Below are 12,500 nucleotides of genomic sequence, written 5' to 3'. Positions count from 1 at the left end.
GACTTTCTTCCCTTCTTTTCATCCAGGATTTTGATTTATTCAAACTCCACGCAGTTTCATTTTCTTATCACAGGTTCCATACCCTGAATGGGGTAGTCCATTTTACAAAACTAATGAAGCAGTCCATTTACAACACTATACAAAGCAGTCCATTTTATAACACTAAAAGAAGCAGTCCACTGAATGGGGTTGTTTATTTCACAGTGTAGGAAAGTTACGTCTCTGGACTAAAACGAATCGACTCGGCAGTTGAGGCAAACTTCCAAGATTAATCAGCTTTCTAACTTTCTGTCATTGCAATTGGAAGGGTATTATTCATCCATCCCGCCCTTCCCAGTCTCTTGTAAAGACCTGAAAAAGTGTGCTCGACTTCATCTCTTCCTCGATTTTTCCCACCTCCAAAATAGATTAAAGCAATGGAAACCTTTTCAATACTATTTGTACAGCGAGCGAGAAAGTTTGTCGATGATCAGTTATATCAATTTTGTTGTAAAGTTTTGATGTAAAGTGAAGGTGTTTTAGACTATTGTTGGGACATGCTTCTATCTCATAATAACTGAACTGATATTAGCATATGTGCATGGATATGTGAATGCAAGAGAGAGAGAGAGAGAGAGAGAGTGTGTGTGTGTGTGTGTGTGTGTGTGTTGTTTACGGTAAATGTTAAAACACTGATGTTTATACTATTTTTATTTATAACTGTGTATGAATTGAAACAGACCAAAGTCTTGTTGCAGTGCAGTATCACAATTGTGCAGTCGTATGTCCAGTGTCATTTTAGAACATGATGAATTGGATAAGAAAACTTACCTGAATGACTGATAATGCGATTACCAGTGCTATTGTGGCTGCTGTTTGCATGGCAGAATTATCACGTCTCATTTCATTTGATCATTTTGTTACAAGGGTTTCCTTTGTTTAGCACGAAGAAAAATATTCGGAGGCGTAGTTGTAGAGCAGAACTGTATTTATTGTTCAGTTTTATCAGCATTTTGATTGCAAACGCAAAGGCCGCCCTCTGGCCGCTTTGGTTGCTAGAGATAGTGGCGCCCTTCTTGTAAGCAAGGAAGATAACTCGGCTCCTGTTTCCCAGACGTGAAATGTCAGTGATGTGCGCACCGTTTTGCACGAGACGACAAGCGTTGCTACAAGTTAGGCGTTACCCCAACTTATCATTCCTGCTGTGAAACAAAACGTGGGCCAGATATGTGAGAAGACAAAGATGAAGATGCTAAAGTCGAAGACGAAGAACTACTGATAGGGAGCAGAAAAAGATAGAGTAGAGAGATTTCTTATTGTTAATAATACTATTAACAGCCCATCCGAGGGCACAGGCGCATGTAAAGGCAGGAGGAAAATGGGGATGATGAGAACAGGATGGTGATCAGTAAGAAGAAAATAAGGAAGAAAAATAGACAGAGATTTGAATTCCATTACTGAGCAGCTTCCGTGATTGGTGACACAAAACATTCCATCAACAACGAGTGGCACAGTTTGTGTCCCGTTTGGGGTCAATTGCTAGCAGGCCGGACCTCGTGATTCATGTTTCAACGTGGTACTACTTCCTCACTACTCTGCACAGGATGAAGGCTTCTCAGAGGCTGGGTAATGCTAGTCTGAACTTGATGCTCCAATTGTTGCCAGGACTAAGGTTTTGTGGACTGTAATGTTTTAACTGTTGTCAGGAGTTATCAATGTTCGTCTTTTCATGCATCAAGCTTCTCAAACCAGAACAGAGAATTCAATATTCAGTGTTCAATATTAATCGAAAGTTCCTCATGGTTTTGTTGACATTTATACTTGTTTCATATTGCCTACTATACTGAGATTATATTTGTCATACTGTGAACATCGTGCATGTATAGTTCTGTGTTTTGTAGTTAGCATTTTGAATGGCTAGATGATACAGTGCAATACAGTGATGGATAACGCATACATGCCTTTGTAGTGTGCCAGTGCAGCTAAATTTAGAAGCAGTTTGTGAAGATGATGTGATGTGAACACGTGAAGCTTATTTTAATAAATTTAGAAGCAATTTGTGAAGGTGGTGTGATGTGAACACGTGATGCTTAAATGAGTAGAACGCTGCTCTCACGACAGAGTAGTAGCTGAGCTGCTGACTACTATGAAGGCTGTTGAAAACAGAAAAATTAGTGTGGTAGAGCAGAATCCATGTTGTCGAACTCAGTCTCCAGGAAAGGATCTGTCTGTCCTCCAGTTCAACTTAACGGGCTGTAAAATGCCCGCGAAAAAGAAACAATGGCAGATTTCGCTTTACCTTGGGACTGAATTCAACACATCCAAGTAATGGATGATTAATTTTTCTGTGTGTGCTTAATTATAGAGCATGCGTATTACAGCCAGCCTTGTCGAATTAGAGCAGGTACCAGCTGATTGTGCACGAGTTGTTTGTTCCACGTGTTTCATGTTGATGTTGATGTTGATGTCAGTTGACTGTTGAAGAATGTGAGCTTCCAGTCGTTCTGTGCGGCTTGATGACGTGCCCTTGCTGTGTGTTTCCTTCTGATTCTAGGAAGTCCTTTCCTTCCCCAGTTTGCCTTGCCGGAAGTGTGTCACCCCGGAAGTAGATGAGATGGAAGTGGACATGCGTAGTCTTGGTGTGTTGCATCTTTCTTCTATAGAAGTTGGCGTTGAGAAGTACTCGTGATGTGATGAGGCCAAGAAACTGCCACTGGTTCTGAGGCAATTTGATATAAGTCACGAAACCAGATCATGGAAAATATGTAAGTTTGTTTCTATGCGTAAACTGGCATTCCTCTTGTGAATTGTCTCTTTTTTTCGAGTTTAACTGCTTAGAAATATTCTTGTATGCATTTCTTTACAAACGAAACAGAGCAGGAAGACATGAAACTAAGGAAGTCGAGGAGATCCATAGACTGTGAAAATATACATACTCGTATATTGACATATGGTATTGCATGACACTGTCATTTTTTAAAATTGTGAAATAAAAATACGAATAGAAAGTGAGGAGCTCAAAGAGACATTAATAATTAAAATAACATATCCATTTGTAATTGTAAGACAGACTGTTTTCCAGTTTAAAATTATGCTCGCTACCTTACTAAGTATGTTTATAGAAGGTTGGGTTGTTGTTTTTCACGAAACACCATTGTTATAATGTCACGGCGATTTTCAAATTGTATAACAAACAGGAACCATGATGGAATTTTAGCAGTTTGGTATTTATTGACGAACGTTTCTTCTCATGAAACACCATTAGTAAGGTCACGCTGATTTTTAAAACAAAATTGAAACAAAGCGGAAACCCAGGATGAAATTCCAGTTGTTGTTTTTTTTGTAAGTGAGTGCTGTGATTGACAGTGGTGTAGGCTCATACGGTAGTAGACAGAAGGCAGTGGCATTTTATTGGCCGGTCAGAGAATGAAGTCTAACGAAACGTTCTTTCCCCGCCTCGCGGTGCCGTGCTGCCGGTGCCTGCCCACACAGGAAGAGAAGGCCAAGAGTCGGGCGGGACGCGCCACCTCCAACGTCTTTGCTAAAATGTCCAAGAAGCTGATGCAGGAGATGAAGGAGGTGAGAGTGCTGGCCCCTTGGTAGTGCGCTAGTCGTGGCCCCCCTGTCAATGGTGTTGCGCTCTGCTTGTCTTTCAGGGAAAGAAACGCGCGACATCCAATGTCTTCGCCATGTTTCGCCAGGCCCAAGTGCAGGAGTTCAAAGAGGTCTGAAAGGGTGTTCAAAGTCCAAAAACCCTCTAACAGAAAATCCTGTTTGTGCCTCTCCCCTGGGTTGACCCCAAACCCCCTCCCTCTTCAACCCCCCTCCACCACGACCACCACCAACCCCACCTTTTTTTTCTTTTTTTTTCTTTTTTTTTTTTTTTTTTTTTTGCAGGGTTGTGGGGGAACCTCCTTCCAGTCGTTCCCTTGGCGTGGAAGCTTTTGTTTGGGACCGTGACCCCCACCCCTACCCCCAAGCCTCGTCCCCACGTTGTATCAGCCATACCAACTCCACACCTCCACCGCCACAGCCACAACAACAATGACAATAACAACACTGACCAACAAAGATACTGAGAAAAGAACACTAACACTTTATTGAAAAGGGAAAGAAAAGAACACAGCAGATTAAGCAAGGACATGAGAACAGAAATTGCAAGACTTGGGGGACACACACACACACACACACACACAATCACCAGGCGGTAATTCGTGGAGTACAGAAATGAAAGTTACATGGTGTGGTTTTTTCATTTCTATTTTCTGCTTTATTTCATAATTTGCTGTGCTTTTGTTATCAGGTTTTGCTTCTTCAATTGTTTTTTTTTTATTATCGCACACGTGCGTGCGTGTGTGTGTGTGCGTGCGTGCGTGCGTGCGTGCGTGCGTGCGTGCGTGTGTGTGTGTGTGTGTGTGTGAAATGCTTTCGTCAAGCTTTTGCTCTGTACCTACCCGTGATTAATAACAGTTGACGTGGGTCCCCATCTTCTCCATCCATCCCCCGACCCAGCCCCATCTAATAAGCTTTTTTGTTATCTTTAATTCGCACCATCGTGCACCCGTTGATGTGGCAAACACGGGTCACAGTTGTAAGCATTGCTAACTCATGTAACGTTTCATTCAGCATGCAGCATTTTTTCTTCTCTTTTTTTCTTTCTTTTTTGTTGTTGTTGTTGTTGTTGTTGTTGTTTTGAAAGATAACAACTGACACTTGTTTTCCAGCGGTTGACACTGTTCCCTTCCCGTCCCCCCATCATGACCATATACTGCCCCCCTCCCTCTGAAACAATAAAATGAATTTTAACAGTCCATCTCTCTTCATACAATTATTTCATTTGTTGAAGTGATTTTTCAATAGAATTGTAACAAAGTATAACGTTATGTCTGCTTATCATTTTTTTTTTTTTTTTTTAATGAAAATAGGTCAAATCCACTGTAATATTTTCATTGCATGTGAGAAATTCGTAAAGTAAATAAGTGTAGTAGTTGACAATGTCAAAGATAGACGATGTCTGTGTATTCCTTATTATTTCTTTCTAAAATGATCTTTTTACGCTTCATTTGCATTCTAGAAACGTAGTTTGATATAGGATTTTTTGTTAAGAATTTGTTTTGTTTTGTTGGTTTGTTTGTTGTTTCATTTTAACACTTTTACTCATTTACTGTTTATTTGTTTATTTACTTATTGGTAACCAGTGTAGCATGGCAGCGCAGTGATCTTTTCTGAAAAAAATATAGGTCATACTTGATACTTCATGGCACTCAGATCATTCATCCATCTTGTCTGTAGTTCAGACAGGTTGTCGTAATACATAATCTTAACATGAATTCACATGATGTTGATCAGATTCTTTACTAACTCAGTAGCAGATTTTTAATAACTTACTGCTTACACCAGTCAAAGAAATTCTTCTGACACTGTTGAAATCACTTACACTTGTAAGGACTGTTTAAAACTCGATGCCAAGCGCTTTGGGACGCACTTTCTCCAGAAAACCAGCCATCTGGACTGGCTAGAAAAGCGAAAACAAAAAGAAAGCACGTGACTAGATAGACATTGAAATATGGTGACAATGTTTACCAGGTACAGATCCAGTCATACACAAAAACGTGAAGGGTAATACATAATCTGCACGGAAACTGTAACCGACTGACGAGTAACAAAACAACAAAACCTGACCCCGTCCTTGTCACTTGCCTCTCAGCAGGCCGCACTGTCATACACTTTTCCTGCCAACTTTTACATCAGATACGTCAACGTCTAAAATGCCAGAATTTTCTGTATCATCTTCTTCAGTGTCAGGGTTAGGTGCTTGAATTATCAGTCGTGTGATTTGTTTCAACAGTATCAGTAGGCTAACACTGAACAAGTCACCTTGCCTGTTGCTTGGAATCGGAGTCATTTTGAAATGCACTTCATCAAGAACAGTAGTCTTTTTCCAGTAAATGTATATATTTAGAACATATCGCACATATCTAGTGTTTCCTGTTCACAGCGAGAGACTGCATACATCACTGCATGTTAGTTTCTTAGGAGCCACGTCAACTGACTAACGAGAAATTGTGAACGTCATATTCAAATACAGGACGTTAGCCTGTGGAGAGGTTTGAAGCACTGATTTTTTTTTCCTGTAGAAACACTCAAAAACAAATTTATAAGCTTTCGATTTTTATGCTGCAAAATCTTCTTCGGGTGTTTACCTCTGGGGTTGGTTTGAAATGTTGTACAGTTCTACCTTTTTGTTTATATACTTGTTTTCATTGAAAATTCAGATTGTATTGTGAGCATGTGATACCGAACACGTGTAGATGGTTTGGAAGTTTTGCAATCATATACAGTGTGTGTAGACTGCCGGCTGTGCTGTTGTGAGATACATTGTGAGGATTGTTGTGCCGTCAACTGCAGTGTGTGTGGTCTGTAAGCAGCCGACTGATGTGAACTGTCTGACCACAGGCCTTCACGATGATCGACCAGAACAGAGATGGTATCATCGACATTGAGGACCTGAAGGACATGTATTCCAACTTGGGTAGGTCATCCTAGAACGGCAGGGCTCACTTTGTCGGGTGATGAGATGTTTGTCGTTTGAGGAGATGGCGGTGGGTAACTTTAGGGTCTTCCCTGCTTCAGCCATGGAGGGACTGAAGAGCGGAGACAAAGGTATCGCTCCAGTCTGCATAATCTCCATTGGCTGAAGAATGGAGGATAGTCCCAATGTCCCATCGCTGCCTGCTCTGCTGACAGCCTCCCACCACCCACAATGTACGTTAGTTTAGAGTATCATGTGACTGATCTGGTCTGTGCCATGTACCTTATGACTGATCTAGTCAGTGCCGTGTATCTTGTGACTGATCTAGTCAGTATCATGTATTATGTGAATGGCCTTGCAGCCAAAAGTGTACCTCATCCTGGACACATAGTTCATTCCTCTGTTGCCAATTTTGCTAACTCTTGCATCACTGTTCTCAACTCTTTCACTTGCAAGCGCACTTGCGCACATTACATGGACGAAACACGCGCGCATTTTGTTCTCAAACTTGCCTGATACTGTAGCGCAGACGCTTGGGGCTTAAGAGTGAAGAACAAAAAAAGAACATTCGAAGAGGTAGACGAGTAGAGGACGAACAGATTGTGGGTGTGTGACTAGCCCTCTTTGGTCACGACAACCCAAAGGATCTACAGACACCATATGGTGATAGGCCACAGAACGGAAAGGGAATTTCCTGTTTTCAATCCAGCATTAAGGGGTTTCCTGTTTCTGTTGCAGGTTCCTGTTCTGTTTTCGTTTGTAGGCCTTCATAAGCATACTTCTCTCTGAATTTATAGATCCTTGTTGTTATCTTTTCAGTAGATGTGATAAAGTATTCTTATATCTTGTATACAAACATCTCGGGTTGGAGCAGCAGAAGCTGTTTATTCTTTCTGTATACATTTGTCTAGAATCAGAAAAGTTTACTTCATCTTGAGTTGGGGCAGCCTGTTTGTATACAACTGTCTTGAATAAGAAACGTGCGTATTTTTTTTCTTCGTTATCTCAACAATGTCTAGAACTGGGGAAGTACAAGATATCTATCAGTTCTTTCTGTGTATATTATGTAGTAGGATTGGGACAGAATGTTCGCTTTTTCTGTATGTAATCCTGTAGACACAATGGACGTGTGTGTGTGTGTGTGCTGTGTGCAGGCCGCATCCCGCCAGATGCGGAGCTGAAGGAGATGCTGGCAGAGGCGCCCGGACCTCTCAATTTCACCATGTTCCTCAACCTCTTCGGAGAGAAACTCAGCGGTAAGGGGCAACACAGATAGAGGGACAGGGACGGGCCGGGTGAGGGCGGGGGTACAGAATAGAACATGACAGGACCAGTGCTAGTGGACAAGGATAGGAGGTTAATGCACAGGACGTTCTAGCGTTGTGTTATTCATTGCTGCCTTTGAGGTCTACAATGGGGTTGATTTGTGAAATGTAATGGGCTGACTTCCGGTTGATTTCTGATGAGTAATTGCTTGACCTGGTGTGTAGGCCTCAAGGGTTGTATAGTGGGTTGACTTCTGATCTGCACAGGGTTGAGTGATGATGTGTAGTGGATTTATTTCTGATGTGTGATGAGTTGACTTCTGATTTGTATTGGGCTCACTTGTGATGGGTTGACTTTCTAATGTTTAATGGTATGACTCCTGATCATTAATGAGTTGAATTCTTATGTTTAATGAGTTGACAATTGATCATTATTTGGTTGACCTTATGTTTAATGAGTTGACTTCTGATCTGTAGTGAGTTGACTTCTGATCATTAATGGGTTGACTGTGTGTTGGTCGTCAGGTACGGATCCCGAGGATGCCATCAGGAACGCCTTCGCCATGTTTGACGATGAGGGCAAAGGCACCCTCCCTGAAGAGTAGTAAGTATCACGTAGTGTTTCTTGGCTTGTTTTACACACACACACACACACACACACACACACACACACACACACACACACACACACACACACATCTTTTGATCCATGTTGGGGCAAGAAAGATGAATATAAGCGGCATATGCGTTACTGACATTCTAGACAGCATTAAAAGTCAACTGAGAAAATTCGTTTGGTGATTTATTAAACAATACAAAATTCTGAACAATCATCCCAACACATGGAATAGGTGATTAAATAATGAATAAGAACACATCTCGTAAAAAACAACAACCCTTCTTTTTGGATTTTCCAGTTAAGTACACTTGCTGTCTGCTTGGAATAAATTTCAAAAATTAAAAACGGACTTTGGTTTCATAAACTCTTGTTAGGAATAAACTTATTCCTTAGATCATCAAAGTTTGGACATTCCATTACAAACTGAAATTCATCTCCAATTACACCCATATCTCAGTTACGCAAGTGCATATTTCTCGTGGAATGTTACGATGGCTGCCAACGCTAGTTAGTAAGACACACACACACACACACACACACACACACACACACACACACACACACACACAGAGAGAGAGAGAGAGAGAGAGAGAGAGAGAGAGAGAGAGAGAGTTTTGTCCAGAGTCTTTCGTCTTCCCATGTATTTTGTCTCTCTCTTATTGAGTCTGTCCTTTCTTTCCGTCCATCCCCGCCCCCCTGTGTACTCCCTCTTCCCCTGTCTCCTCCTTTCTCCCCTTCTCTCCTATCACCCTACCTCCTCACCTCCCCCTTTTTATTGCCTTCTTCGCATCCTTACCTATTAGGTATACCGAGAACAAAGGAAGCAGTTGCTGTCCTCTCGTCCTCCCGTCTCTCATTTAAATGCTGGCAGCTGCACCACACAATGAGGCAGTAAAATTCTGAAGATGTTTCTATTCGTTTTTGTGTGTGCGGTTTTTTTTTTGTTTGTTTTTTTTTTTTGTTTGTTTTTTGTTGTTATTTGTTGTTGTTTTTTGTTTGTTTTTTTAAAAAGGAGGATGGTGAATTGGGTAGAGGGTGGACGGGTTGGGGGGGAGGAGAGAAGGGTTAAGTATACAGTAAAAACACTGAGCCACATGCGCACGCGTGCGAATGCACACACACACACACACACACACACACACACACACACACACACACACACACACACACACACACACACACACACACACAGGGAACGGGGTAGTATAATGCTACAATGGGTGTTCCCTAAACGGATGATGCTTTTGTTTTTTTGCAGCTTGAAAGACTTGTTGCAAAACATGGGAGACAACTTCACCGCAGATGAGGTAGGTTTTCGTCAAAGAAAGGAACTACGTAAAATCAAAATATCCTCTTTAATAATTGTCTTCTTCTTGTGGTTTTCACTTAAACCATCCACTTGTTGCTAGACTGTGCATTCAACAATCTTGTTTTGATCATTTCTATGATACTTAAACTAAGCAGGAAATCATAATCATATCAAAATTTTAATAATATTTCATGTGGCCGCTGTCTGGCTCATAGAGTAAAACCTGGTCATGTTTTCTTGTGTGTGTGTGCATTACGTTTGCGCGCGCGTGTATGTGTGTGTGATAAACTGTTGTTGTAAATACGAGTATAATGATGTGGTTTGTATGTGACATCGGAGATTAGAAAAGAGAGATAAACCACTCGCGGCAGGCCCCTTCTTACTGTCTATAACAGTGCTGAAGCCGTTTTGGGGCACACACGCAGTGCGGAAGGGTGGGGGTAAATCACCCTCTCCTTCCCCACCTGAAGGAAACTGGTCGGTTCTGACGGTTCAGCTGCAGTAAAGCGAAAGTTAAGTTATGCCTGGAATTTCCCACGTGTAGTAAGATTCGCTGTATACAATGAAAACCGATTCATTTTTGCTTGGTTTTTTTTAGCACGTTTGCATCTGCTTGAATGTAGATAATATAAAAAGAAAATAAAGCAGCTCCCCCCACCACCAACTCCCCCCCCCCCCCCTCCCCAGCGCAGTGTTGCACATGAGAGAGACAGTTATAAATTATTGAACTGCGTTTTCGTAACGCTACTTTTTCTTCATACTTTCTGGTTTACATCACCATTTCTTCAAAAAAAAAGAATATATATATATATATATCAAAACATAAAACACATATTCAGCTCTGTCTCTCTTCTAACATCTGTCTATACATACATACATGAATACATACATACATAATTTCATATAGATCTATCAGTATGTAAATCTAAATCTATCTATATGTACATAATCATATATATAATTCATATATATACGAACGCGTCATGTTGCCCGAGCAGACCGTTGTATTGTGCTCTATCTCTCTCTCTCTAAGTCTCTGTCTCTGTCTGTCTGTCTGTCTCTCTCTCTCTCTCTCTCGGGAGTTTTACATGGCTGTTAAAAGCATCTACGATTCTGTACTTGTATGTGTTCGTGACAAAGGTATTTATTCAGACTTTTTTCAGTGTCCAAGAGGGGTTAAACAAGGTTGTATGCTAAGCTCACAGCTGTTTTCCTTTTTCATCGGTGAATTGGCAGTGGAGTTATCAAAGAAGGGGAGACATGGAATACAAATGATACCTGGCGCAACAGATTTGCTCTTAATGCTATTTGCTGATGATGTTGTTCTTGTCGAGATTAACTGTTTGTTGTAGTCTGTCTGTTTCTTGCTTAAGGGCATTTAATTGATTTTGTAACCCTATGGGTGTGTCAGACAAGAGTTTTCCGCAATGGAGGTCATCTTTCGACTCGTGAAAAATGGTGCTGTGGTGATAGGGAAATAAAAGTAACCAATACATATAAATATTTAGGAATGTTATTCACAACAAAATTGAGTTTGACATCTGCGTGGGATGAAGCAAACAGAAAAGGGAAAAAAGGTGTAATCCAAATTATAAAATCACTCAGGAGACTGCGTTCGACTGACGCTTTCCTTTAGTTTGGGCGGGGCAAAGGCAGCTCATGAATAATGAATGCATGTCGCGGCGCAGGCTCCCTGGCTTCAGCAATTTTGTCAAGTGGTTTATCTCTCTTTTCTAATCTCCGGTGACATGAATCGAATCGCATCTCAGATCATAGTATAAATCTAACCTCAGTTCTAAGTGAGCGTCTCTCTCTCTCTCTCTCTTTCTCTCGTGCGCGCGTGCGCATGCATGCAATCTTAGGTGAACGAACGCAGTATGCGTACATAGGCCTACGCGCACACACATACACACGCACATGCGCACACCGAGTCACGGACACACACTGTGACATGCATGCACAAACATACGGACGTGGGTGGAGACGGTCAAACGCAAAGGATTCACAGTACGTGCATATTTCAGTTATGATTGATATAGATTCTTTGTGACAGTCCAGTACCTGAAGGGTTTGTTTTTTTGTGGTTTTTTTTGTTGTTGTTGTTGTTGTTTTTCATGACGTGGGGGAATGGAGGATAAGAATTTCTTTGTTATAACAATACAAAGCTGTTTTCTGTTTGTAACTATATTCGGAAAGAGGCAGGGTATACAGACGATTTATTCATGTCATAGCACAGCCTTTGTTTCCATCTTATTGTTATTTTCATAGCAAAAACAATGAAGTCATAGCAAGTTTTGCTGGAACACCCCTCCCCTTCCGCTACCTCCCTGGACCCCCACCCCCACCCCAAATACCCCCTTCCACCCCTGATTTAAAAAAACAAAACAAAAACAAAAAAACGGACGTACTGAAAACTTGCCAAATATAACACAGGCAGCCTCCATGCAATGTGTGCAGTGGACACATAGTGCACGCATGAGCGTGTCGAGTGCACTGGTTTATTCCTCTGCGTCGTATATATCTCTGTATACGCTGCTGGAAAGCACTCAAAAGCACCAGTTCTCTGCCCATGGAGTACGAACCTTAAAATATTCCTGCAGCTTCCTCAGATCAGTCTGATCAATCCATGAGCGTATCAAGCGGCGCAGTGACTCGCTGCAGTTTGTGAGGTCTCAGTGGCCGGACTGGAAAGCTGACTGGACTTATACCCTATACGAAAGAACACAGTGTGCACCGCACCATGCTCATCAAACGCAGTGATGTTTGGTTCAGCCAAGGCGTGTGACCAGCAGTACA

The 12,500-nt window shown here is 41.6% G+C and overlaps 1 protein-coding gene across 3 annotated transcripts in view; it reads left to right on the top strand.

Annotated features, from left to right (window-relative positions):
* The window catches only part of LOC143297964 (myosin regulatory light chain A, smooth adductor muscle-like), a 26,322-nt gene that overhangs the window by 11,747 nt on the left and 2,075 nt on the right, over positions 1–12,500 (top strand). The window contains exons 1-6 of one of the 3 annotated variants that reach the window (XM_076610595.1): positions 2,549–2,618; positions 3,472–3,558; positions 6,436–6,511; positions 7,666–7,767; positions 8,302–8,380; positions 9,654–9,702. In XM_076610595.1, the coding sequence (XP_076466710.1) occupies positions 2,589–2,618; positions 3,472–3,558; positions 6,436–6,511; positions 7,666–7,767; positions 8,302–8,380; positions 9,654–9,702 (423 nt within the window). In that variant the 5' untranslated portion in view covers positions 2,549–2,588. Of the gene's footprint in view, positions 1–2,548; positions 2,619–3,471; positions 3,559–3,635; positions 3,705–6,435; positions 6,512–7,665; positions 7,768–8,301; positions 8,381–9,653; positions 9,703–12,500 lie in introns of those variants that run through there. The other 2 variants (XM_076610601.1, XM_076610609.1) reach the window with 2 other exon arrangements.

This window comes from Babylonia areolata, chromosome 2 (genome assembly GCF_041734735.1).
Source record: "Babylonia areolata isolate BAREFJ2019XMU chromosome 2, ASM4173473v1, whole genome shotgun sequence".
NCBI lineage: Eukaryota > Metazoa > Mollusca > Gastropoda > Neogastropoda > Buccinidae > Babylonia > Babylonia areolata.
The sequence above is the reverse complement of the archived record's forward strand: the minus strand, read 5'-3'. Positions and strand labels throughout refer to the sequence as shown.